We start from the raw sequence: 27,622 nt of genomic DNA, 5'->3' as shown, positions 1-27,622 counted from the left end.
AATGTGAAACTTTCTATTTTGTTCTTCTCTTTCAAAACTGATTTTAATTTCTAGCTTTGCCTTCATGCATAAATTCTATAGTAAGATCATCAATTTGTACACAAAAGAATCTTGTTGGAATTATGGTTGGAATTTTGCTGAATCCTGAGAGAAGTTTTTGAAGAGTCAACAACTTAAGAATATTGAGTCTTCCAGTCCAGACCATAGTATGCATTTCCATTTCTTACATCTTTTGTTTCTTTAATCAGTGTTTTGTAGTTTTGAGACACAATAGTCCCACTTATCCATGTTCTCATTTTTCCTGATTTCAGTTACTTCTACTAAACCACAGTCCTGGAATTTAATGAAAAATTCCAGAAATAATTGTCATGTTCTTTTTTTGCCCTTTCTCATCACATAATAATAAAAGGGTTGATTTTTCAATTCTCAATTAATCCTTAAAATTACTTTGAACTCAATGAAAAGGAAAGTAGATCTTACAAAAATTACCAGGATACAACAAAAACAGTTACCTAGAGAAAAACTTATGGCATTAAATGCATGTATTCAAAAGTAAGAAAGATCTAAAGATGATTGTCCGCACTTCTATTTTGTCAAGTTATAAAAAGAAGAGTAAATTAAATTTAAATTAAATAGAATTAGATAAATAATAGAATGAGAATAGAAATCAACGTAATTGAAACAGGAAATCAATAAAGAAAACCAGTGAAACTGAAAGCTGCTTCTTTGAAAAGATCTATGAAATTAAGATCCCTCTAATCAGACTAAGAGAGAGAAAGGAAGAGATAGAGAGAAATGACATAAATACTTACATCAGGAATAAATTAATATTGTGAACAACTATATTATCATCAATTCACTAATCTAGATGCAAGAGACCAATTCCTTGGAAGAAAAAAAAATCTCACAAGTGCACCCAGGAAAAAATAGATGATCAGAATAGACCTGTACCAATCAAGGAACTTGAGTCAATAAGTAACCTTCCAAAAGAGAAAGTACCAAACCCAAATAGTATATTTGGGTATATTCTACCAACATTTAAGGAGAAAATGATACCAATTCTGTAGAACCTCTTTGGAATAAAGAAGAAGAGGGAATACTTCTTATTTCATCCTATGAGAACAGAATTACCAGAATACCAAAACCCAATAAAGACATTACGAGAAAAGTACAGTCAAATATCTTTCATGAATACAGATGTAAAAATTCTCAACCAAATATATTAGCAAATGAAATACAATCATGTATAAAAAGAATTATAAACCATGACCAAGTGAAATCTATCCAAGTGATATATGAGGCTGGTTTAACATTCAAAAATCAATAATGTAAAATCCATCACATCACAACCTAAAGGAAAAAATCACATGATCAAATCATTAAATGCAGAGAAAGTCGCTTGACAAAATCCAGTACTCATTCATGAAAAAAGAAAAAAAAACCCTTGGTAAGTTGGATATAGATAGGAAGAACCTCAACTTCAGAAAGAATAGCTACCAAATAACCTACAGCTTATATACTTAATGGTGGGAAACTTGATACATTCTTCCTAAAATCATAAACAAGGCAAGCATGTTGCTTATCATCTCCGCTTTTCAACATAGTACTAGAATCATGGCTAATGTGATAAGAGGGGAAAAACAAATAGTGATAGATTGGAAAAGTAGAAATAAAACTGTGTCTGATGCTGACATGGTCCTCTAAGTAGTAAACCAAAAAAAGTTCACAAAATAACTCCATAACTAACAAATAGTTATAGGAAGTTTGTAGGATTCAAGCTAATATACATGAGTCAATTGATTTCCTGCACCCTAACAATGAGAATGTGGAATTTTATATTAAAAACACAATGTCATTTTTATTCTCATCCCCCTAAAATGTAATATTTTGGAATAGATCTAACAAAAATACATCAAAGATCTATAGGAGCAAAAAATATAAAGCACTGATGAAAGAAATAAAGAAAAATAAAATAAACAAATATTCTTTTCATGCATTTGATAAGAGAATAATATCCAGTATATTTAAGGAACACAAACTCTATTGAAAGAAAATAGATAATTCCATTAAGAAATGGGCAAGGGCCCTGAAATAGATATTTCTCAAAAGAAGACATACAAACAGTAACACATAAATTACTGAAAGATTTAAATATGAGAGCTAAGACTATGAAACTCCTAGAATGTAAGAGTAATCTTCATGAAGGTGGATTTAGCTGTGGTTCTGTGGTTATGACCAAAACAAAACAAACAACAATAACAAAACAGAAAGAAAAACTCACAACAGAAGCAAGAATAGATGAATAAAAAGCATGTATGTATCAACAAACACTATCTGAAAAGTTAATGAACAACCTACAAATGGGAGAAAACATTTGCATGTCAGTTTGTAAGAGTATTAATATGTAGAAATGTATAAAGAATTCTCACAACTAAGTGATAAAGACAAAAAGCCCAATTAAAATGTGCAAAGGAACTCAATAAATATTTCTCCAAAGGAGATGTATAAATGGCCCCATGTGGCCCCGTGTCCATGAAAAGATGTTCAATGTCATCAGTCATCCTCTACAGATGTTAAAAAGTTTCAAGGAATGCTTTCCAAAATACTAGTTGTACACTAGTTTGATTTTAGTTTTTAAAAAATGGAAAAAAAATATTGGTAAGAATGCGGAGGAATTAGAACTCCCATACATTGCTGGTGGGGATGGAAAATTGTGCAGCTGCTCTGGAGAATGTATTCAACAAATTCTTCAAAAACAGAGGAGATGGCGCCCCTGGGCTGAGCGAGCTAGCCAGCTGGTCCAGACACAGGTGGAGAGCAGCATGAGCAATGAGCAGTAAGAAGTACTGCAGCCTAGAGGAGGAGTTGGAAGATTGCTTATTCACGGCCAAGAGGACCTTTTTAAGGAATGTGAAGAGCAGACATCTGTCAGAGAACATCTGTAAGATGGTGGAGGAGGGAATCTCGGGAATCTCCTCTGCCTACACTGCAGGAGATCAAGCAGATCAACAGCCACAACAGCCTGGAGAACTGCCTGGACATGAAGCTTAGCAAACATGGCACCTACACGGGTGCGGTCCATGGCAGTGCCTGCTGGGATCAGGCCCCAGTCCATCAAGGATGCCATCAAGGAAGTGAACCTGGGGCGATGACAGGCAAGCAGACATCTTTCTACATGCCACTGGATGTTATCTAGTAGCTGCCCATCAGCAGCACAATCACAGGCTGCTCAAGAGGTTTATGGTTGTGGAAAATCCCCCAAAGTTTGCACTTTTTAAGCAAATACACAAGGGTGGTCAAGTGCTCTTCTAGAAACGCTTTGTTGCTGACTGCTCCCTCTATCTGTGCCTCCTTGCTGGCCAGACACAGATGTCCTCAACTTTGTGCTAAAGGAGAATGAAACTGGAGGAGGGAGTGGGACACATTCTCCATCCCTGAGTTCCAGAATTTCCTAAGGATCTTGGAAAAGGAGGAACAGGACAAAATCCAGCAAGGGCAGAAGAAGTATGACAAGTTTAGACAGAAATTGGAGGAGGCTTTAAGAGAATCCCAGGGCAAACCTGGGTAACTGGTCTTGCTTCCTCTCCTCCTAATGCTCTCAGATTTGTTTTTATTAATAATTATTATTTTGCAGCAGATACTTTTTCTCAGGACACCTCTGGTGGGTGTATTTGTACCCACCCAGCTGTTCCAGACGTGGCACAAAGTCTCTTCCATGGACAAGTGTCTGTGTGTGGGGGGGTTGACTCCTGCCCACTTCCCATGCTGTGCCCCCCAACAGACTCTGCCAAGGATCAGAACTCATGAGATGGACAACATTGGCATCTCTCAAGCTGCAGGCCTTTCACTGACCAAATAGTTGCCTCTTTTGTTACCAAACCAGAACTTCTCACACCAGCCAGCAAAAGGAAAAGAGTAAAAGGTTTTAGAACTATATGTTCTTTCTCTGGCTTTGACTCATCTTTAGTTTCTCTTATTCACCACCTTCAAAACCTTTATTTAGGTCAGGTGTTGTAGCATATTCCTTTAGCAGGTCTGAGCTAAGTTCCTGAAAGCAGAATAATGTTCAGAAAAGGGTTGTCCCACACTGCCCAAGGCACCTGCTGTTCCTGCTTAAGGGAAGTTCATATGGCCTCTGGCCTAGCTGCTGGGGTAAGGAGCACCAAGGCTGAGGCTGGCTCAGAGATTTGCAGCGAAGTTGCTGCCTGCTCTGGCCCTGGTCCTTATTAGCAAGACTGTGCATGAGTAAATCGAAAGGCATACATACATGTGTTTGATCGTCACATCTTTGTCAATGCTGTTTGTTTTTAAGTTACAAATTTGAATTTAACATTGCCATCATCCTCATGTGTTTCCATTAAGGGGAAACTAGCCATTTACCATTTTTAAAGTCTCCTGTTGAGTCCAGAAATCAGGCTGCAAGAGAAAGCCAGAAAGCATTGCAGAGAAACATGTCCAGGGGGAACATAGTGTGTTGGCGGTGGCAACCTTACATGCCTCCTCCTAGCCAGGACCACAGAGACGCTCCAATGCAAAGGGAGAAGGACTTGCCATTTCTCAGAAACAGAACTGGTGTCCTCATCCAGCCTCTGAATGACTGTTTATTTGCTGTCCTCTGCCTTCCCAAGTCCCTCTTGAGTCAGTTCCAGCCCAAGCTTCATGTAGCCTCAGAATTTTCCTCCTTTACCAAGGCTGAGTTCATAATGTCCCATCCCAGAGCAATGCTAATCCCTTGTCATAAACCCTGTGCATCATCTTCAGAACTACAAAAACAACATGAGCTAACAACAATTTTTTAAGCCACAAAAGCCTGTTTATCTGCTGCCTCATGCTCAGTCTTTTCTTCCTTAAAAAGAAAAATCTCTCCCTTTCCCTGCTGCATATTATTCCCATTGTCCTGCATGTCTCTGACCTTAAAAGAAGACATGGCTCCTGCTGCAGCCACTGAATGCTGCTGATAGTCTCCCTTGATTGGGATGGCTATTTTATTTTTGAGAAGGAAAAAAAAGTTGTGTGTGTGTGTTTGTATACACACACACACACACACACACACACACATATATATGGGGGCATATAGCTGTATATAAAGAGAAAGGGTGTTTATGAAATAAGAAAATTACGGGAAAATTCAGACTTTAAAGCACAGTTAAAGACCTATGCTGAGATCTGAGCCTTTGGAAGTCATGTTGGGTTTCCTTCCCTCCCAGAGGTGGTGTGACTGCTGGTAGTGCCTTCTATGGTTGTGTTGCTCAGTGTGCAAGTGTTTGTTCAGAGGATATTTTCTTTTGTCCACATATAAAAACTGTTGGTGTAGCTGTATTAAACACCATCAGCAGAGTGAAGGTTCCAGCAATCTGAGCTCAGGTGTGAGCTTCCTACATCTCTTAATGCGCCTCCTCTGTTTTATTTAACAGTTTGGGTTGTGCAGAAGAAAACAGAAGTGTGTGTGTTTGGGTGGGGGATTCATTTTAAAGATATATTGCACATGGTCCTGGGGACTGATAAGTCTGATATCTGCAGGGCAGGCCCACCTACTGGGATCCCTGGAAAGAGGAGAATGTTATAGTCTTGAGTCCAGAATATTCTGGAGGAAGAAATTTTTGTCTTTAGAGACTCAAGATTTTTCTGTTAAGTCCTTCAAATGACTGTACAAGGCTCATCACATTAGGGAGGGTATTATGGTTTGAGTGTGAAGTGTCCCCCAAAAGCTCACATGTGAGACAATGCAAGAAGGTTCAGAGAAGAAATCATTGTGTTACAAAAGCCTTAACCCAATCAGTGAATTAATCCCTTGAGGGATTAATTGAGTGGTAACTGAAATGGTAGGGTGTGGCTGGAGGAGATGGGAATTGGGATGTGGCTTTGGGTATATATTTGTATCTGGCAACTGAAGACCTCTCTCTCTCTCTCTGCTTTCTGATCACCATGTGAGCTGCTTCCCTCTGCCACACTCTTATGCCATAATGTTCAACCTCACTTCAAGCCTTGAGGAATGGAGCTGGCCTCCTGTGGACTGAAACCTCCGAAACTGAGCACCTAAATATACTTTTCTTCCTCTACAATTGTGTTAATCAGTTCTTTTAGTCACAGCAGCAAAAAAGCTGCCTAAAACAGAGGGTAATCTACTTTACTCAAGGTCTAATGATTTAAATTTTAATACTTTTAAAATTTTTAAATGTATTTTTAAAATTAATTAATTTATTTTAATTAGGTATATATGACAGAATAATAAATTTTGATTCATTGTACACAATTGCAGCACAACTTTACATTTCTGTGGTTGTACATGATGTAGCGTCACACCATATGTGCAGTCACATGTACCTAGGGTGATGATGTTCATCTCATAAAATACCTTCGCAGCAACATTTAGAACTGTTATTTGGTATCAGGGTCTAGCCAATTTGACACATAACAATTAACCATCACTTATGGCATGAACATCTGTAGAAGAATTGAAGCAAAGTCTTAAAAAATACACCTTTCCCCCGATACCTTACAAAATGTTCATCATATTTATTTTTCCCACATCAATGGAATCATGTGGATTAAAATAGAAGGATGTTTGTTTTGAGTCACTGGTATCACTGAAAAGAATAGCACATTCCATGTACCCTAATATTTTTTGTAAATACAAAATTACATGTGTGACCTTGGTACTAGAAAAATTTAGGGCTAAATGCGTAAGTCTAGTGAATTCTAATTCTGGGAAGATTTAGCAGGAGAGTAATTCTAACTTAACGGGACTTTGTTGCCTTTAAAGTTGAAGGAATCTATCTTAGCCTGAAGGACAGCCAACAAACACAGAAGAAGCCTTGGCCACATCAGACACCATGCCAGGGGCTGCCCTGCTGCAGGTGTGAGGCAGACATGGAGTTTCCTGCATGGAGTTCACAATCTGGTGGGAAGTCAGCTACCCACCAGTGATCAGAACATCAAGTGGTGTGACATGAGTGCAGGAGGCTGTGGGGAACTGCAGCAGGACTCACCTGATCTGGGGAAAAGAGCAAGGTTTGTATTAGCAAGTGCCATATAACATCCCTGAAGGATAAATCAGGATGGGCCAGGCAAAGAGGAAGCAGAGGGGAGAAAGTGATAGGCTGGGGGAACACTGAGTCTAACATGCAAGAGACAATAATTTGCAACCTTAGGTCCAGCACTGCTGGAGAGTGGGATGCAAGGGTCACGGTGGGGACAGAGGAGACAGTGGGGGTAGATACAGGTCAAATAATAAAGTACAATTTGTCCCTTGAAAGTGACTTTGCCTTTGTCTTAAGACCAATGATAACACAGTAAGGTACTCACCAGACAAGACTTGATTGTTATGTTCAGAAAACACTCTTAAGTTCAAGTTCAAATCAATGAGAGCTTTATCAACCTGGCCAGGGACTGTCACCCTGGGCCCCAAAACAATGGAGTTGGCCAACGAAGGACTGAATCTGCAAAACTGTGAGCTAAAATAAACTTTTCCTCCTCTAAGTTTTTCTTATTAAGTCACAGTTTTTCTTGTTTGGGTCACAGACAAAAAAAAAAAAAAAAAACCTAGCACAATGCACAACCTCAAACTCTAGGTTCCAAACAAGTGTTCTCCTTTTCCTTTTCCTCATACAATGATTAACGATATCAACCTCCCATGTGGTTACCTGAGAAACCACTTCTGTGTGTAAGTGGTGGGGGTGTATTCACAAAAGTAGATTATGATGATTTGGGGGGCTTTGGGTGCCGCCCCCGATCTGCACGGGCAGCTGAACTTCAGGTCACTTGTAATTTTCAGGGACACCAAATAAAACCCAGACACAAATTACCTTTACACAAGCTTCAGGATAGCTTCTCAACTCTCAGCCTTGGGCTCCCCAAAGAGGAGAGCAAGAGAAAGTCATGAGAGACTGGCAAGAGAGAGAGAGAGAGCACATTTGGAAGTGGGCTTTTATTGGGGGACTCTTATTCTTTAGAAAGTTCTATCCAAAAAAAAGGCCAAAAGGGGCAGGGTTACAAGGATCAGGTTAGTGAAACACAACCCACCTATACCTGAAGACCCACCTTTACTATCCGAGCTGGGCAATGTCCAAGTCACCAGGAAATGTAGTGATTGCTCAGAGCCTCCTGCTTCGGGACCGGAAGGCATGGGTCATTCAGAGCGGCTCCCCACATTTGGGACTTGCACTTTCCCCTTGATCTTCTCTAAAACTATCTTGAAAGGGCCCTATTCTGCCATTGGCAATGGCCCCCATTAATATTTCTGCTATCTCCCAGTACCCTTGATCTTGAGGCTGCAAGTGCTTCAGATGGTCAGTATATGTCCTTGAGACCCTCCTTGTGCCAAAGCTGCATTGTGTTCCTTGAAAAGGCAAAGAAAGTCTCTCTCTCTCTCTCTCTCTCTCTCTCTCTCTCTCTCTCTCTCTCCCCGCCCCCCCTGCCTGCACACTTTAACACTTGACCCCTGAGCAGCCCCTGTCTATGTCCTCTGCCTCACAGAGTTGCCTGAAAGCAGAGCTTGTATCCCTTCTCCAATCCTCAGACTCTTTTTTTAAAAATTTTTTTAGAAGTTGATGAACCTTTATTTTATTCATTTATTTTTACGTGGTGCTGAGGATCGAACCCAGTGCCTCACACATGCTAGGCAAGAGCTCTACCACTGAGCCACAACCCCAGCCCTTGTTTGTTTGTTTTGTTGTTGATGTTGTTGTTTTGAGTGAACCAAGGGATATGACAGATCTCACACTGACCAGTCCATCCTGCTTCCCTCTCTCCCCTGCTCAGGCACACACCTAGCCCCCACTCCTGTCCCAATTAGCTAGTAGAAATAGGTCCCATTATATCCTGTCCCACCAGCATATCAGACCTAAACATCTGTTATTATGGGTTGAATTGTGTCACCCAAAAAGGTATGTTGAAGTCACAACCCACAGCACTTGTGAATATGACCTTACTTAGTACTTTGTATTCAAGTTAAAATGAAGCCATGGGGATGAACTGTAGGCTAATATAAGCAATGCCCATTTAAGGAGAGAAAAAAAAAAAGCTATGTGAAGACAGAGACACAGAGAGTACACCATGTAATGCTGAAAGCAGAAAACTAAGAAATAGAGCTACCAGCTAAAAATCCCATGGCCTGATGACTACCCCTAGAGCTGGGCAGAGGCAAGGGAGGGTATGCTCAGTCTTATGGGGATCAAGGCCCTGCTGACACCTCACTTTGAACTTCTTTTCTCGGGAACACAGAGAAAATAAATTTCTATTATTTTAAACTGCCAAAAATAAAAGAAGCAGACTGTGGTTCACAAAATTTTGCACTATACATACAATATTCCTTTGAGTATTATTCTCAATTGTTTTTTTTTAAATTTCCGGTGGTTGTTAAGGTAACACCAGTTTTTATCATAGATAAACTTTGAAATCTCAGTGTCAAACTACAACAAAAAAGTAATAGTGACAAGACAAAGGATTAATATTTAAATTAAATCAATTTCTTTTACACCAGAAAAAAATCTAACAAAAAATGAATCCTCTACTCAATTGCACTGAAAACTAGGTACAAGAACTATAGGGAGGAAAAAAAACGATCTTCTGATCGATACAAAAGAATATTACAATAAAAAGACACATAGAATGACCTCAGAAATCTTGTAACATTTAAAGATATTTTTTCATTTTTATTTTCATTTATATTAAACTGTCACAGAAAAAAATCATGAAAATTGTACATATTATCAGGACTGCTTGCAACATTTTGACAAATGTAAATATTGTATAATGTTTAAATTAAGATTTCTATGTCCTCAAACATTTGCCATTTCTTTATGGGGAAAATTTTCAAAAAAATTTTTCCAGCTTATTGGAATACACAGTATATTATGGTAACCTATCAGCCAAATAGCACACTGAACTTCTTGTTCCTACCTTACTATAACTTTGTAGCCATTGATCAACATCTCTCCATTCTTCCCTGCCCCACCCTACTTTCTCCAGCCTTGGATAACCACCATTCTACTCTCAATTTTTATGAGATTGACTTCTTTAGATTCAACATTACAGTGACACTTGTCTATCTTTGCCTAACTGATTTCACTTAACATAATAGTCTCCCGTTCCATCCATGTTGTCACAGATGAAAGGATTTCATTATTTTCATGTCTGAATTGTATTCCATTATGTATATATGCTACAGTTTCTTTACCCATTCATCACCTGGTGGACACTAAGGTTGTTTTCATCTCTTAGCTGTTATGAATAGAACTGCAAGGAACATGGGAGTTCAGATGTCTTTTCATCATACTGACTTCATTTCCTTAGATCTATACCCAGGAGTGGGATTGCTGAATATGGTGGTTCTAGTTTTAATTATTTAGGAACTTTAACATTGTTTTCCATATCAGCTATACTAATTTACATTCCCCTCCACAGTGAGCAAGGATTCCCTTTACTTCACATCCTTGCCACCCAGCACTTGTTATGTTCTTTGATAGTAGCCATTTTTACTGGAGTAAGGTGATGTCTAATTGTGCTTTTCATATGCATTTTCTTGGTGATAAGCGATGTTGAGCATTTTTTCAAACGTTGGTATGTCTTCTTTTGAGAAATGTCTGTTTAGCTCTATTGCCCCCTTTTCAGTCAGGTTTTTGGTTTTTTGCTATTGAAGATTTTTATTCCTTATATACTCTGTATATAAAAATATTGTCAGAAGTATACTTTGCAAATATTTTCTTCCATTGTGTTGCCTGTTTCTTAACTCTTTATTCTTTTATTTGCAGTGTAGAAATTTTTTGGTTTGAAGTAATCCCATTTGTTTATTTTTGCTTTTGTTTCATGTGCTTTGGGGATCTTGTGCAAAAATTCCTTGCCCATTCAAATGTTCTAAAGCATTTCCTCTCTGTTGTTTCTAGTTGCTTCATTTTTGTTTTTAAGTTATTAATGTGTTTTGAGTTGGTTTTTACTAGATAGAGTGTAAAGAGATAGGAGAGAGAGGGAGAGAGAGGGAGAGAGAGAGAGGGAGAGAGAAGGAGAGAGAGAGGGAGAGAGAGGGAGAGAGAGGGAGAGAGGGAGAGAGAGAGAGAGAGAGAGAGAGAGAGAGAGAGATCGATCTAGGTGGATATTCAATTTTCCTTGCACCATTTATTGAAAACACTGTCGGTCCTCCAATGTTTTCTTAGGACTTGTATCAAAAATCAATTGGTTGTAGATGCATGAGTTTGCTTCCAGGTTCTCTTTGTATTGTTGATTTATGTGTGTTTCTATGCCAATACCATGCTGTTTTAATTACAACTTTCAGGTCATGCAACACCTCCTGTTATTTTCTTTTTGCTCAGAATAGCTTTGACTATTAAGGTTTTTTGTTCTCATATAAAACCTAAAACTACTTTTTCTAGTTATGTAAAGAATATCATTGATTTTTTATATTTATTTTTTAGTTATAGTTGAACATAATACCTTTATTTTATTTATTTGTTTTTCTGTGGTGCTGAGGATCAAAGCCAGGGCATCACACATGCTAGGTGAGTGCTCTACCACTGAGCCACAACCCCAGCCCCATGTCATTGATATTTTGATAGGGATTGCACTAAATCCATAGATCTCTTGGGGCAAGATGGACATTTTAACAATATCAATTATTCCAATGCATGAACAGGGTATACCATCACACTTTTTGTATGTCATCTTCAATTTCTTTTATCAATTTTCATAAGTTTTTTATGATTTTTTATATAGAAATAGTTCACATTTTGGGTTATATTTATTCATAGGTCTTTTACTTAATCATTTTTGGTTATTATAAATAGTATTGTTTCCTTGATTTCTAATTTATATAATTCACTATTTGCATACAATGCTACTGATGTTTATTTGATGATTCTGTATCTTGCAACTTGCTAAATTTATTTACTAGTTCTAGTAGGGTTTTTTGGTGGAGTTTTGGGGGTCTTCTATATATAAGATCATGTAATATGCAAGGAGAACAAATTCAATTTCCCTTCCTCCACAGAAGTGGCCAGATACCTTTTCCTAAAGTCAATTGAGACTCTATTTTCTTCCACTGATCTATGTGTCTCCTACTTAACTATTCCTACCTCAAAGTTTTCAACATTCACATTATTTTTTCCAATGATTTCTCATATGTACATTTTCTTTTCTCACTTGGCTTGGCCCACAAATGTTCTTTAATTTGTTGCATGATCATTGTGCATACATATGGAATACATGCAGTGTGATGTTTCACTACGTGCATTGACCGTAAAATGAACAGATCATGATAATTGACATAACCTTTACCTCAAGCATTTATCATTTCTTTGTGTTTGGAACATTCAATATTTGCTCTATCAGCCATTTGAAATTATGATTAATTGTTGTATTCATCCTACTGTGTTGCAGAACATTAGAAAATATTCCTGCTACCCAACTTCTATTCTATGAGACCAACTTTTTTCTACAAGATATTTTGCTATTTACTGCTATTAACCTTAAAATCAACTTTGTTATAAATGCTCTCTTCATTTCTTGCCATAACATACTTTTTCTTACATTGTTACTTATGTTAAACAAATTCGTCCTACCATTCTTCTAGGATTATGACTTTTTAGTTTTGAATTTTTATTTTGATTAACTTTTTGGTAGATTTGAAAAAGAAATGGTTCATGGATGCTATATTTATTATATTCTCATGTATTTTAGACGGTTCTTTTGTATATGTGTTTACACCTAAAGTGTAAATTCACTAGATAAGAAATTTTGTGGATGTGCTTTGCCATTGAAATATCATTTTCCAAACCACCTGTGGAATAATCTTTGTGAAGATTGTCTACTCCATCTTTCCTTCACCTCTCACATATCATCTCCTCCTTGATGCTTATAGAATTATTCCTCCAAACCTCCAGTTCAATCATTTCAAACTATATTTAAAATTCTATCTTTCTATCTTTCTTCATTTCAAGAGCATTTTCTACTATTATACCTTGGGATAATAATTTTGTTCCCTTTTTTCCTCCATTTAGACCAATAATTTTTTTCAGGAGGTTTTAAATTTTTTTACACTCCAATTGATAAAAACTAAGATGATAATTATCCTTTTATTAACTCAAGTGAAAACAGAATTTAAAATATTATGTTTCTATAAATATTATCACTGAAGAAGTGAGGTGTATGTATGACTGAACTTAAACCTGTGACATTCAAAACAAAGGTTACTAGCTCAATGTCAAATTAGTGTTTATTTCTAATACTCTATAAAATCCCCAGGCCATTTTCATTTGTTCATATCATGTCTATCTCTTTGCCTCAATCCATTCTTTTTTTTCTTCTTCTTCTTCTTCTTCTTCTTCTTCTTCTTCTTATTATTATTATTATTATTATTATTATTATTAATTGTTCAAAACATTACAAAGCTCTTGACATATCATATTTCATACATTTGATTCAAGTGGATTATGAACTCCCATTTTTACCCTGTATACAGATTGCAGAATCACATCTATTTCAATCCATTCTTTTGTTCTTCCCTTTCTCTCTCATTTCTCTCCACATATCTCTCACCCTTTTATCAATTACTGATAATTTTTGATACAAAGACACTTACCACTAACTAGTCCAGGTTTCAGAATCTCCTACAAACAAGAGCAATTTTATACAATGTTATTGTATCATGCATGATTAGACCCAGAAATTTAACATTGATGCAAAAATATTTAATATGCAACTTGTATACAAATTTTTTAACTATACATTATTCACAAATTTTTAACATATACTATACATACTATTTCATTCACTGATTTAAAGTGTACATTTAATAGTTATTTTTGTGTATTTTCCCAGATTGATGCATCCTTCATCACAACTTTAAAACCTAATCATTACCCCAATTAATAACTACTCTTTATTTCTCCATATGTACGAATACTCAGCAATTTGCAACAACATTCTATCTTTATGATTTTCCGAGATTGAATATTTCATATGAATAGAATTATACAATATATGGTCTTTACAGCTGTCTTATTTCAATTAACATTGTTTTCAAGGTACATGTATGTTTTTCATTTATTTTATAAGTGCATTAAATTATATAGAATAGTGAGATTCATTGGTATGTATGCATAATATAATTTGGTCACTTTTGTTCCCAGCTCAAGGTACATTTATGTAAAATTATGTATCAATATTTTATTTTGTTTCTGGGTAACTACATAGAAGTTATGTGAATCAAGAAACAGAATGTAGGATAAAGACTATATGTGAGTAGAAAATGGAGCTCAAATTTCTGTGACTCAGAAATCATCAGGTGAAGATATTTATTGAAAAATGAGGATAAAAACTATTATGTTTTGATATGGAGGAGGTCTGGGCTGCAGAGATGTGGAGGTCAGTGGCATTTAAGAGAAGTTGAAATGTTACAGTTGGTTGTCATCACTTGCAGGGGACAAGGAAAACTCATGAGCCAATGATAACAATCCAGACAATGTACATGTAGTTCACATTGGAAAATGTGAGGCTGCATATCCTATTTCTGAGGTGGGGGAGAGGTGAGAAGAACCCCCACAATCAAATATCCTGCAATCTTAAACAGGTTCAGTACTGACACTTAGTGGAGCATTGGCATATTCAAATCCCACATTTTTCAATCTTTGGCCCATATTAAGATTCTCTTTCCTTCATGGAATCATCACAAGAGTTAAGTAAGATCATGAATGTAAAGTTTATTGATAACTTGTAAAACCAAGGAGGGAAAGGTGATCCTTAAAGAGTAAGATTGAAAAGTGTGTGTGCTCTCTCTCATCCAGCGAGGAGGTCCACAGAACAGGGTAGAGGAGAGTGTGGCTGCAGAGTCACTAACCAAGACCTCCAGAGACCAAGCAGGAAGCAGGTCTGATTTTATTGCACAGTTACCATGTATATATACTCAGGCAGTAGCTAGGCAGATTACAGGCAGCCATCAATGCAATTCTGCTAACTGCTCTTGCAGCGACCAATCGAGGAGTGGGCTGTGGAGCAAGCACAGGGACTACAACACATGGCCTCATGCCCAGGGTTGTGCCTACTGGGTAAACAGCCTGCCGCTTACATGCCTAGCACAAAGGGAGGGGCCTGCCACTCAGATGCCCTTAATGTATGCCATGTATGCAGTACTCCATGCACTTTTCCCCACAGAAAAACAGACTCAACAGCACTTAGCGCCTCAAGGGGACTTCGTTTCCAGCAAATACAAACTAAACTGCTATAACACAGTAAATGGAAAGTTCATTTTAAGTACAGATTGGGTACAAAAGAATAATGCAGACATGGAAAGAAGGTAGAAGTAATAAAGGTTAGAATGATGTGAACACTTTCTGAGAAAGAGATAAGTAAAGACTTTCTATTCAGGTATAAAAAGTTCCATTTAGAAGAGCAAGCATTGGCCTGAGTTGTTTGAATCTTGGCATTGACCTGGAAGAGCAGTATATCACTTTAAAAAAAGTTATAGTTTTGGGGCTGGGGCTGTAGCTCAATGGTAAAGCACCTGCTTTGCATGTGGGAAGCACTGGGTTTGATCCTCAGCACTACATAGAAATAAATAAAGATACTGTGTGTTAATAAACAACTAAAAAATTTTTTTTACAAGTTATGGTTTTTTAAAAAGGAACACATGGTAAATTATTGTTTTAACAGATAGAAATTTCAATTAAAATATTTAAATTATGCTTCCAGGGTCAGCTAGAATTAACAAGCAGGAAACCTTCCTAGCAGATTACTGATAACAGACTTTACATCAACTACCCATCTCCACTTCAGCTCTTTTGTTTTCACTTCAGATTTTTAACATTGGAAAATGATGTGATATTTTATTTGAACAGAAAACTTTGGGATGGGAAGAAAGAACTGCAATAATATTCAAATGTTCATCACAATATTTATACTGGACAAAACTGTTGTACCTATTGCAAGAGTTACCATGATACAGAGAATAGAATTGTCTTCTTACCAAAGACTCTTCTTAGGGCTCCCTTCATGTCTCTGTTCCTCAGGCTGTAGATGAAGGGGTTCAGCATGGGAGTGACCACCGTGTACATCAGAGCCATGACAGTGTCTTTCACAGTAGAATTATTAGCTGATGGACATAAATAGAGACCAATAATTGTCCCATAGAACAGTGACACCACAGAGAGGTGGGAGCCACAGGTGGAGAAGGCCTTGTGGATACCACGAGCAGAAGGAACCTTGAGGATAGAGGAGAAAATTTGTACATAGGACCCAAGGATGAGTAGAAATGGGGTGACAATAACAAGTCCTCCCATGATAAATATCACCAATTCATTGACATGAGTGTTGGAGCAGGCCAGCTTCAGTAAAGCAGATATTTCACAGAAAAAGTGGGGGATCACGTTGTCCGAACAGAAAGACAATCTGACCACAAGCAGAGTGTGCAACAGGGCATGGAGCATGGTCAGCACCCAGGACAGCACCACCAGGGAGAGACAGAGCTTGGGGCTCATGATGGTGGTGTAGTGCAGGGGGAAGCAGATGGCCACATAGCGGTCATAAGCCATGGCCACAAGGAGGAAGCTCTCTAGGTCTGCAAAGCACAGGAAGAAGTACATTTGAGTCAGGCATCCTGCATAGGGGATGGAGGGAACTTGACTCTGCATGTTCTGCAACAGTTTAGGAATGGTCACAGAGGAAAAGCAGAGGTCAGAGAAGGACAAATTGCCGAGAAGCAAATACATGGGAGTGTGCAGATGGGAGTCCAGGTGAATGAGGATGATGATGAGGAGATTCCCCAGGACGGTGATAAGATACATGGAAAGGAACAGGGCATAGAAGAGGTTCTGGTGCTCTGGCTGGATGGGCAGGCCCAGGAGGAGGAATTCTGAGATGGGAGTTTGGTTCCTTTCTGTCATGCTCTGTCTACTGTATCTTTTTTTAAAAAAAGAAAGACTTGGGTCGCTTAACAATTCAAATAAATGAACATTTTTCTCTTATATGTCATCTGGTACTCATTCTACAATAACTGATCCCACCTTGATACAATAATTATTATCTTTAAAATCCAATTGTCCATCATCTCTATAATCATGAATGCCTTTTTCTTAACTTCTTTGTAACATGTTTGAATATTCCATCCTTTCCTTAACACTTACCTATTGGTTTCTGAGACAAAATGAATTACTTTTTTACATACATGCCTGGCTGGTAATCCTAGGGAACCATAATTGGCTCCTGTTCTATCAGTAACTTGTATGTTGATATTCCTCATGGATTTTGCTAAACTCTATCTTATCATAACTCTATGTGGAACTCTCCTAATAAACCTGACATGCTCCAATGGCTTATATCAGTATTTAAAACCAGACATGAAAGCTGGGGATATAGCAGAGTGGTGAAATGCTCATCCAACATGCACAGGGCCCTAATGCAATCCCCAGCACCTCAAAAAATTAATCAATTAAATAAAAATAATAATCAGTAAATAAAACTCAGGTATAGACGCCCCTAACCTATAAATTTCTATATTCCATAACAATTGTCTTCCATTCAGTGAATCATAGGTTCCTTAAGCTCAACGGGTCCCTAATGAAAATCATCAGATTGCACTTCCTCTGTACCTCTCTCTTCCTCCTCTACTCTCATATTTTAAAAAAGGAATGCAGCATCAGGTCAGAAGTCGTGAATTGTTTCATTCATTCTTTTCTCTTACTGGAAACTCCAACATACCATGTCATGTATATTCTACACTTTGTTCTCCTGCTACTTCATCCACTTCTTATCACAAGGCCAAGCTCCTCATCTACAATGGCATCTCATCTCACCTGGACTATTGAAGCAGTTTCTCAAGTCTTGTTCCTCATAGGGAAAATTGTGCACCTGGATTCTCAGAATGCTGAGTCCCTTCTGAGTGAGTAGGATGATCTCTTGAGTCAGGAGTATATGCTGGGATCACAAACTGGAGACATCACCTGCTATTGTCACTGCTGACCCAATCAACTCTGATCTTCTCCTGTGGTAAAATCCATAATTCACACCCTGCACTGACATAAGAAACACATATGGCACTATTTATAAATCTTATATATATGCAAATACCTGGGGATTTGTTTAAAAAAATTCATTCTGGTTCTATTGCTCGACTTTTACATATTAAATGAACATCCAGGTAATGGCAATACTGTGGTCAATAAACTGCATATAAGTAACAAGTACATACACTGCCATCAAAATACATATTACTGCCAGGTTCAGATAAAGTTGAATAATAATCTCTAAGAGAGGTTTGTGAAAAGCTTTTTAAATCTCTGAAGAAAAATGCAAAGAAGAAAGAGGAGGAGGAGGAGGAGGAGGAGGAAGAGGAGAAGAGGAAGAAGGAGAATTAAAAATTACAACTTTCTACCCAAACTTAAAGAGCTATTATTATTTCAAACTGATAGAATTGTTGATATTATTGCACAATAAGTTATAGCAATAAACATTATTATTAATAAAACATAAAAATGTTAAACATTAGTCAAAGTATTAAAACCATGTGAAAAAGTCTTGGGAAGCAGAAAGATGGAAACTTAACAGACCTGAAAAATTATTCTGCAGAACACCACACAACCTGGGAGTTCAATACAATCATGTTTGAAAGACAGACAAGAGTTCATTCACTCTGCTACCAACTCATCCAGGTGGCTGAGAGTGACTCCAGGGCCCAACTCAGGATCCTTTTCCCCTTTATTCATTAGAGACACAGGAAGTAACAGTCTCTGTAGTCTACACCTAACTGCACTATCCCTTCTCATTCTTCCCCTTCTACACACAGAAGTCTGAGGAGCTCTGCATCCCAGAGGAGTACCAAGGCTGGAGGAACTCATTACAAACAAAATAATTAGCCAGGACCTCTCAGAGACTAATTCTCCCAGTCCTGTAGTGGTGACTCATGACAGCCTCTGTTCACACCAGACCATCCTTTGGGGGAAGGTGAAGATGCTGAGCAGCTCAGGACAGATGCTTTCTTGTTGCCTGTGTGTGGAGGGGGCAGGAGACCTGTGTGGCTGCAGCCTACATTTCAGGAGGTGAAGGTGGATGGCTGCAGAAACCATGTAGTAATCAGGGACCACATTGTGAATGTCCCAACCTATCTTAGGTGTTTAAGAGTTTAGGCTTTATCCTGTGGATAACAGGGATTCATACACCATACAGTGGTCTTTGAGTAGAGTACTGCCATGAAACTCATGTTTCAGAAACATTGCAAGGATGGCAGAACCTGTTATTTCTCCCATCTTTCTGCCCACAGTCCCTAGGACAGAAAGAAATGCATTTAACAAGGATCAGACTTCTATGATTAAAGCACATGCAGATATAAAGAATCACAAGAATAAGAAAAAATAAACTTACCTGAACATGTTCAACCCTTCCTCATGCAGATTTGAAAAATGGACCTTTGCGTCACATTTGGCTCATTTGTATAAAATCTTTAAGAAGCCCCAGCATGACCATCGTCCCTTCCTCCATCTATGTCATGTCACTTCCCACTGCCAAGACTATTCTGGCCCTGTATTTGAATGTGAAGCCAGGTTTGGCATATATAATTCACTTTCCCACCATCCACTCATTTTTAGCCATCATCTGCTGTAGGATCTTTACATAGTAACACATTGCAACTTTCCATTGTAGGGACCTGAATCTTTATTGGTGTTTCTTTATTGGGATTTATACTTTTCATTAATATTTGTCATGGAATTTGAATTGTAAAGTAGTACCCAAACAATTCTGCAAGATTTCAGATGCCACCTTCTCTATTCCAGTTGTGTAGAGTAACAAAGTTTCCCCTTGGTGATCAATATCAACTAACCCAGCACAATAGCAACCCGCTGTTTGCACATTAGCTCACATCTGAAACAGAAAATGGTCAAATGATAGCCTAAAGGATGGTTATGTTCCTTGGCAGAACAGCATGTCCCTTCAGAACTATACACTTCTAATGCACTGTTCTAAGTTTTCTCAGCCACTTATTCCAGTCAGTGTTGCAGTGATCTCAACTGACTTCCGTAGCTACCACGTAAAAGCACTGCACATCTATCCTGCTCCATCTCACCATGGCCTTTGCTTTGAGACATCTCTGGCTCCACAGAGCAGGATGTCATTGGGAATCTCCTCAACATTCATATAAACATTAAAATCTACCATTCATTTTCTGTGAACTGTTGTACAGAATGTGAGGTGTAGATTAAAATTAAATTTTTAATATGGAAATCCAATTTTTCCAGCACCAAATATTAAAGAGACTCCTGTACCAGCTTTCCACCAGTACAATGAAATATCTAGCACAGTCAACTTATAAACAGGTTCATTTAGCTCACAGTTTGACGAGTTAGAATGGCAAATGACCTAGTACAGCCTTGGCCAGGTCAACCCTTGCATGATCACCTCATGGGATAGGGATGGCAGAGCACATGCAGCTGAAGAATAGTATCTCAAACTAGAATGGAGATTCCATGATCCATTTCAAATCATCCACAATGACCTGAGGACTTTCCACAAGTTCCTGCCACTTAAACACAGCAACTCCTATACTGCAATACTGAGTCTAGGCCTTTATGTATGAGCCCTTGGCAGACAGCCAACATTAAAACATGGTAAATTAGCACAGGAAAAGATTAACAACAATATCTAATCATAACTTAGAACAAGTAAAACAATAACTGTAACAAAAGTTTCTTAGTGATCTCTATCTTTCTCTCTCTGTTCCTCCCTCCCTAAAATATTTCTTTTTACTTTTAGTTGGATATTGACACAATAACTTTATTTTATTTCTTTATTATTTTTTATGTGGTGCTGAGGATCGAACCCAGTGCCTCACATGTGCTAGATGAGCACTCTACCAATGAGACACAACCCCAGTCCCTCCCCCTAAAATCTTATTGTACTATATTTATTCTTCTTCTACCTGTCACACTGTATCATGATAAAGTGCCAACAGGGTAAGATAAAGTGAGGTGAATGACCTAGACTTTGTTATGTAGCATTTGCTACATAATATAATGCTCACTTGAAGGTTCACTTGAACCTTAAAAAGTAAGTTTCATTATGTGAGGTTTACTTATTGCACACCAATGCAAAAAAGGGCAATCTGATGCCACTTGTATAAACTGCTATGCTCCTAAGATTTTTCAAATCATTCTCAGTCTAGTGCTTGATTTATTTTTATGGATTATCCAACTATTTTTCTTCAAGTCCCCAATGTAGGCTCCAACAGCACAGGATTTCTGTCCATTCCCTAAGTGGGCAATGACTGATCATTCATCCCTGAGCTCTCCATCCCCACCTTTCCCACACAGTAGGGTGTGATCAGTGGCTTTAATCAGTCACCATCCAGGACTCTGATAATTTGCCTTGAAGAGGTCCTGGATAATTACTTTGTGCCTAATGAGTTAGGCCTGAATCTGGACTCCCCTGAGATGCAGAGCCTCTCGGGCCCGTGGATGGCTAGAAGGTGAGACATGAGAAGGGATGGCAGAGAAGGGATGGCAGACACGTGATGCCTACAGAGGACGTTACTTCATATGCTTGTAATGAATAAAGGGGAGCAAGATCTTGGATCAGGGCCCAGAGTCACCCTCAGACACCCTGGGTAAGTTGTCAATATGCCAGGTTGTATGATGTTCTGCCAGGTAAGTTTTCAGGTGTGACAACTTCCCTCTTTTCCATGGAGCTGCCTTCCAAGACATTGCCACAGTATAGAAATATTTTGACTAAAGTTCAACACTTATAACACTTTTGATTAATAACACTGCTCATTAATGTCACTTACTGTGCAGTGAATCCTCAAAGGTCACAGCATTTTGACATACCAGGCCTGTAAGACAAGGTTCAGTGCAGTAACAGTTCTTAACCTTTCTTTATTTTACATTCACCTAAGGAGCTTTAAAAAGCTTTGCACAAGCCACTTCACAGAGATTCCAATTAAGTTATCTCAAGGTGCTCAGTAATCGGAGTTAAACGGCAATGTGTGTATTTGCTACTCAAGTGCAGCCCAGTGATCACAGTATTGACACCCCTACTTGGGTGTTCATTTAAAGTGTAGAGTCTGAGCTATAGCACCAGAATGAATGTCTTAATGATAGTTAATTTGCATGTGTGTTAAGTGTAGAAACACTGCCCTACATGATTCTTGTGTGCATCCCAGAATGAGGATATTGGATTTAATGGCCGAAGAAGAGGAAGCTCAGTGGATCATCTATGAAAACGTCTGCAGCTGCTATCTCTGGTTTTGTGATCCCTGCACAGCTTCTAGACACAAAGATAGTCCCATAAGCTCAAAAGGTAAGAAACAGGCTGAGAAACTAGGTACATGATTTTCTCCTCATGTTTTGTCCCTTTATGATGCCAACACATGGTGTCCAAAGTCCAAAGGTACAAACTGTTAGTGCAGTTCTGTTAAACACCATCAGCATTGGGGTGGACTTCCCAGCAGTAGGACTCATTTATATCATTTAGTGAATGAGTTTCCCACATCTTTTAATGTTCTTCCTCTGCATTTGTGATGACTTAAAGACAGATTGGGGTTTTGTTTATTTGTTTGGTACTGGGGATTGAACCAAGAGGAGCTCAACCACTGAACCACATCTCTGGCCCATTTTTTATGTTTTAGTACAGACAGGGTTTCACTGGGTTGCTTAGTACCTTGCCAAGTTGCAGAGGCTGGCTTTGAACTTGTGATCCTCCTGCCTCACCTCCCAAGCTGATGAATTACAGAGACATGCCATTGTGCCCAACCATGCTAAGCTTTATCAATCAAGGTTACCCCCAAAAAAGTGGTGTGCATGTGTATGTGTGTGTCTGTATGAGAGAGAGAGAGAGAGAGAGAGAGAGAGAGAGAGAGAGAGAGAGAGAGAGAGAGAGACCAATTACAGTTTTGAAGAATGACCAGTCAGGCAGGGAATAGAAAATCCAACACTCCTTTTGTGACAGAAGCAAACAGTTAAGTATTTAGGAAAGAATGGGCTACTGAAACATGTTGAAAAGAAGATGAGAAAAAGTAATAAATGATCATAGAGATTAAAGACACTTGTAAGGTTATACTTATTGTGATGGTGGTGGGATCATCTATTGTAGAAAATGTAAACACTGTGTATGAGAAAAAATGATCATATTCACTTGGGTTTTTAAAGGGCCTTTTTATTTCTCTTAAAGGTATTGGAGACAAATAATAATGGGAAAAAACCAAACTCTCATCTCAGAGTTCCTCCTCCTGGGCCTGCCCATCCAGCCACAGCACCAGAACCTCTTCTATGCCCTGTTCCTGGCCATGTATCTTACCACTGTCCTGGGAAACCTCCTCATCATCACTCTCATTTGCCTGGACTCCCATCTGCACACACCCATGTATTTGTTTCTCAGCAACTTGTCCTTCTCTGACCTCTGCTTTTCCTCTGTCACCATGCCCAAATTGCTACAGAACATGCAGAGTCAAGTCCCCTCCATCCCCTATGCAGGCTGCCTGATACAAATATACTTCTTCCTGTTTTTTGGAGACCTTGGGAACTTCATCCTTGTGGCCATGGCCTATGACCGCTATGTGGCCATCTGTTTTCCCCTGCACTACACCACCATCATGAGCCCCAAGCTCTGTCTCTCCCTGGTGGTGCTGTCCTGGGTGCTGACCACTTTCCATGCCCTGTTGCACACCCTGCTCATGGCAAAAGTCTCTTTTTGTGTGGACAACGTAATCCCGCACTTTTTCTGTGACATGTCTGCTATGCTGAAGCTGGCCTGCTCTGACACCCATGTCAATGAGTTGGTGATATTTATTGTGGTAGGACTCTTTCTTGTCTTCCCATTCCTACTCATTCTTGTGTCCTATGCAAAGATAGTGTCCTCCATTTTCAAGGTCCCTTCTGCTCGAGGTATCCGTAAGGCCTTCTCCACCTGTGGCTCCCACCTCTCTGTGGTGTCGCTGTTCTATGGGCCAGTCATAATTCTATACTTATGTCCATCAGCTAGTAATTCTACTGTGAAAGACACTGTCATGTCTCTGATGTACACGGTGGTCACTCCCATGCTGAACCCCTTCATCTACAGCCTGAGGAACAGAGACATGAAGGGAGCCCTAGGAAGAGTCTTTTGTCAGAAGAAAATTCCCTTCTGTGTATGATAGAAATAACTGGGGCTTTTACATCATTTTATCCAGTAAATTTGTTGATATTAATATTGGGATATTATTGTAGATTGTTTCCCACATCATGATAACTTCTGATGAAGTAGCATATCACTTAATTTTTCAACAGGTAAAAGAGAGGAAGTTTAGCTGATTAGTTGGAAGGAGGTCTTGTTAACCTGGCTATGCCTTCCTGTTTGTCTTTTCTTGGTGATCCTAGGAAAGCACAGGGTAAAGGCTACTGTTTTATGGGAACTCCATTCTTTACATTCTTAAGATACCCCTGTATTTTGTTATCTTGTCTCAAACATGCTTTGAATATGGTATAATTTTTAAATAGTGCTTCATAATCTTAGATTGTTGCCAAATAACATTTAAGTATCTCAAAATCCCAGGGTCCTTCCAATATCTCCTACATAATTTTTCTGCACAAATTTTGACATCATTCTATCATTTAGCTTTCCTACATCCCTGATTTATTTTCATGTCTATGTTAATTTTTCTGCCCTTCCCTGACCCTAAATACATTTTCTAACCCTTTTTTTAATGCTATAATTGCATAATTCTGTCTTTACCTGTAATTATATAAGGCAGGAACCCTATAAATTATTTCTCCAGGACTGGGCAAGGAAGTTTGAGATTGGTCCAGTTTTAAAGGATGCCTTTTTGCTTGGTATTTTGACTTTGCAAAATTTCCTGACATGTATATTTTTATTATACACTCATGAAAATTCAAAGGAAGTAGAAAAGATACTCATTGTTTGGAATTGCAAAATAGGAAGTTCATTGACTTTCTGTGTCATCCAGAAAATAAGTTGTTCATCCAGAAAATCAGTTGTTCAGCCTGTGCAAGATCAGAGAATGATTCTAAGGTTTCTTTTCATTTTCTCCCATTTCCAAAAGAGGGGAGTACCCATTCTTTTTTTAACTCAGCTTTCTATAGCATAGATTGCTTCCATTCTTCATTTTTCTGTTTCCTTAGTTGTATCCTGTAGGTGATGGCATTCAAATCCATTTCTTTCCTCCATTCATATATCTGCTGACCCCACAACTATCTGAATGCCAGAACTTTCTCAAAAGCTCCCAGCAATTCTTTACTTCCTCACTATTCCTTTTATTCTAAACAATTTAGAATTGTTTTATCTAGTTATGTGAAGAATGTCATGGGTATTTTTGTAGAAATTGCATTGATGGAATGTACTGACATTTTAATTGGGACTGAACTGAACCCATATATCACTTTGGGTATTATGGACTTCTATTTTAAAATATTTTTTAAATGTATGTATTTTAATCACAAACTGTATGGACCTCTTAAAATATTAAATTTTCAATCCATGAATATGGAATGCTTTCTCCTTTCTTTCTTTCTTTTTTTTTTTTGTGTGTGTATTTGTCCTCTTCAGTTTCTTTCAACAATATTTTATAATTTTCATAGTAGAGATCTTTTTTCCTCTTTGGTTAAATTTACAGGTATTTTAGTTAACGTTTTAGCTACTGTAATTTGGATTGTTTTCTTGATTTCCAATTCATATAATTCACTTTTGGTATAAAATTGTATGCTTATTTTGTACCATGAAAAATTGCTAAACTCATTTGTTAATTTTAATGTTTTTATGGAATTTGGGGGGTTTCAAGATGTAAGATCATGTCATTCAAACAAACAATTTGACATCTCTTTTGTATTTTGGATGCCCTTTACTTCTTTCTCTTGCCTGTTAATCTGGACAGAATTTCCAACACTATGTTGGATAAAATTTGTAAAAGTGAACATCCTTTTCTTCCAGAGGTTAGAGCAAAAGCTTTCAGCTGTACCCACTTTAGTATAATTTTAGCTGTTGGTTATTGTAAGTGACCTTTATTATATTGAGGTACATTCCCTCTATGAAGGATTTCTTGAGGGTTTTTTGGAGGTGTTAAATTTTATCAAATACATTTTCCATATCTATTGAGATAATCATGGTTTGTGTCTTTCATTCTATTGATGTCATGTATCATGTTTATTGATTTGTATTTTGAACCATTCTTGCATCTCAGAGATTAATCCCACTTTATCATGATGAAAATCTTTATAATGTGGTTTTGGATTCAGCAAAGTATTATTCTACTGAGAAGTTTTCGTATATATGTTCATAAAAAATATTAACATGAAATTTTCTTTCCTTACTGATTTTGGCATCAGTGTTTGATTTCCAAACACATAGGATGTGTTTGGAAGAATTACTTTTGAAAATTTTTTTTGAATAACATAAGGAAAATTGGAATTAATTATTCTCAACTATTTTGTAGAACCCAACAGTTAAGTCATCTATGTTCTAGGTTTTTCTTTAATGGGAGGCTTTTTATTATTGGTTCTAATTTGCTACTTGTTATTGGTAAGTTCTGGTTTTTATTCCTTCATGACTCAATAGTATTAAGGTATCTGTGTCTAAGAATTTCTCATCAGAAGAATAGTCATTTTAAACAGCTTTTGCAGATGAATTTTGATAGAATAAAGCCAATCAATTCAAAATTCTACAATTTACACTTGCCTAGCCTACATGAGACCCTGGGTTTCCTAATCAGCATGATCAAAACTATCTACAATTTGATGAGATTTGAACAACTTCAGTTCTCCTCAAGGACTCTTGATGAAATTCATGCCAAATGCCAACTGGAATTATTTTTATGAAAATGAAAAAGCTTAAACTTAAATTTACATGAAAGAGAAAATAAGTAAAATTTCTAAGAACTATTTGAGAACCTGGAAATGTAAGTTGGTTCCATGCCTAGCAATATCAATATATATCTTTAAAAAAAACTCCTATACAAGTATACACTTGTATAGGAATTGAAAAAAGAGTTACAAGAAATGAGGAAGTATCTGAAGAAACAGTCCTATGGGGGGGGTTGTTTTATGATGAATACGGTATTTAAATTAAATGTAGGTGAAGAATGCAGCACCTAAAAATGGTACTGGAATAATTGTAATGGCAAAATACTAAATGAATTCTTTACTCTCATAATGAAAGTGCATTTTAGATGGCTAAAGCACTAAATATAAACTACAATCTTTAAAAATATTTTATACAAGAAAATATTTAAATTTATGCAAATCTCAGAAGCTACATTTTTAAAATTTCATACATATGACCATGCAAACTAAGAGCTTAACTTAATTATATTAACTTAATTATATTTTCAACTTGCATATAACCATAATGAAAGCATTTGTATAATTAAAATTAATAAATAGTACATTATTTCAGGATGTATTTTCTTTTCTAGCATTAAAAGTAAAGATAATTATAAAGTAGAAAAATATAAACTTATCTTTGAATATAATTTTAAAGTATCCCAAAAATCCTTAAGACTTTTATGTACATGACATTGATTGGGAATTAATTCATTTCTCATCACCTGATCACTCCTGAAATCAATAACTAAGTTGTAAGAATTCAAGAGGACCCCAAATTACCCCGAAACTTTGAAAAATGTTCATCAATTTGATGCAATTTTCTACTAGTTCAAAGCCACAGG

The 27,622-nt window shown here is 37.6% G+C and overlaps 2 protein-coding genes and 1 pseudogene across 2 annotated transcripts; 2 read left to right on the top strand and 1 right to left on the bottom strand.

Annotated features, from left to right (window-relative positions):
• Window positions 1–2,829: 2,829 nt before the first annotated feature.
• Window positions 2,830–3,568, top strand: LOC101959467 (ras association domain-containing protein 5 pseudogene; annotated as a pseudogene).
• An 11,460-nt stretch (window positions 3,569–15,028) lies between these two features.
• On the bottom strand, window positions 15,029–19,407 carry LOC101959184 (olfactory receptor 1468). The gene is made up of 3 exons (XM_005337407.3): window positions 19,397–19,407; window positions 15,956–16,875; window positions 15,029–15,054 (listed from the first exon to the last, which is right to left on the bottom strand). Exons 1-3 carry the CDS (start codon window positions 19,405–19,407, stop codon window positions 15,029–15,031), a joined length of 957 nt encoding a protein of 318 aa, XP_005337464.2.
• A 3,751-nt stretch (window positions 19,408–23,158) lies between these two features.
• On the top strand, window positions 23,159–24,100 carry LOC101974238 (olfactory receptor 1). The gene has a single exon (XM_040270538.2). It carries the CDS (start codon window positions 23,159–23,161, stop codon window positions 24,098–24,100), a length of 942 nt encoding a protein of 313 aa, XP_040126472.2.
• Window positions 24,101–27,622: the final 3,522 nt, after the last annotated feature.

Source organism: Ictidomys tridecemlineatus, chromosome 3 (genome assembly GCF_052094955.1).
Source record: "Ictidomys tridecemlineatus isolate mIctTri1 chromosome 3, mIctTri1.hap1, whole genome shotgun sequence".
Lineage (NCBI taxonomy): Eukaryota > Metazoa > Chordata > Mammalia > Rodentia > Sciuridae > Ictidomys > Ictidomys tridecemlineatus.
Note: the sequence above shows the minus strand (reverse complement) of the source record. Positions and strands in the feature narration are given on the sequence as shown.

Coding starts and splice junctions, on each gene's coding strand:
- LOC101959184 (XM_005337407.3), bottom strand. Junction 15,055..15,955: donor GGGAGCCCTAAGAAGAGTCT/TTGGTAAGAAGA, acceptor GTGCTAGGCATG/TAAGCGGCAGGCTGTTTACC.
- LOC101974238 (XM_040270538.2), top strand. CDS start 23,159: ATGGGAAAAAACCAAACTCTCATCTCAGAGTTCCTCCTCCTGGGCCTG.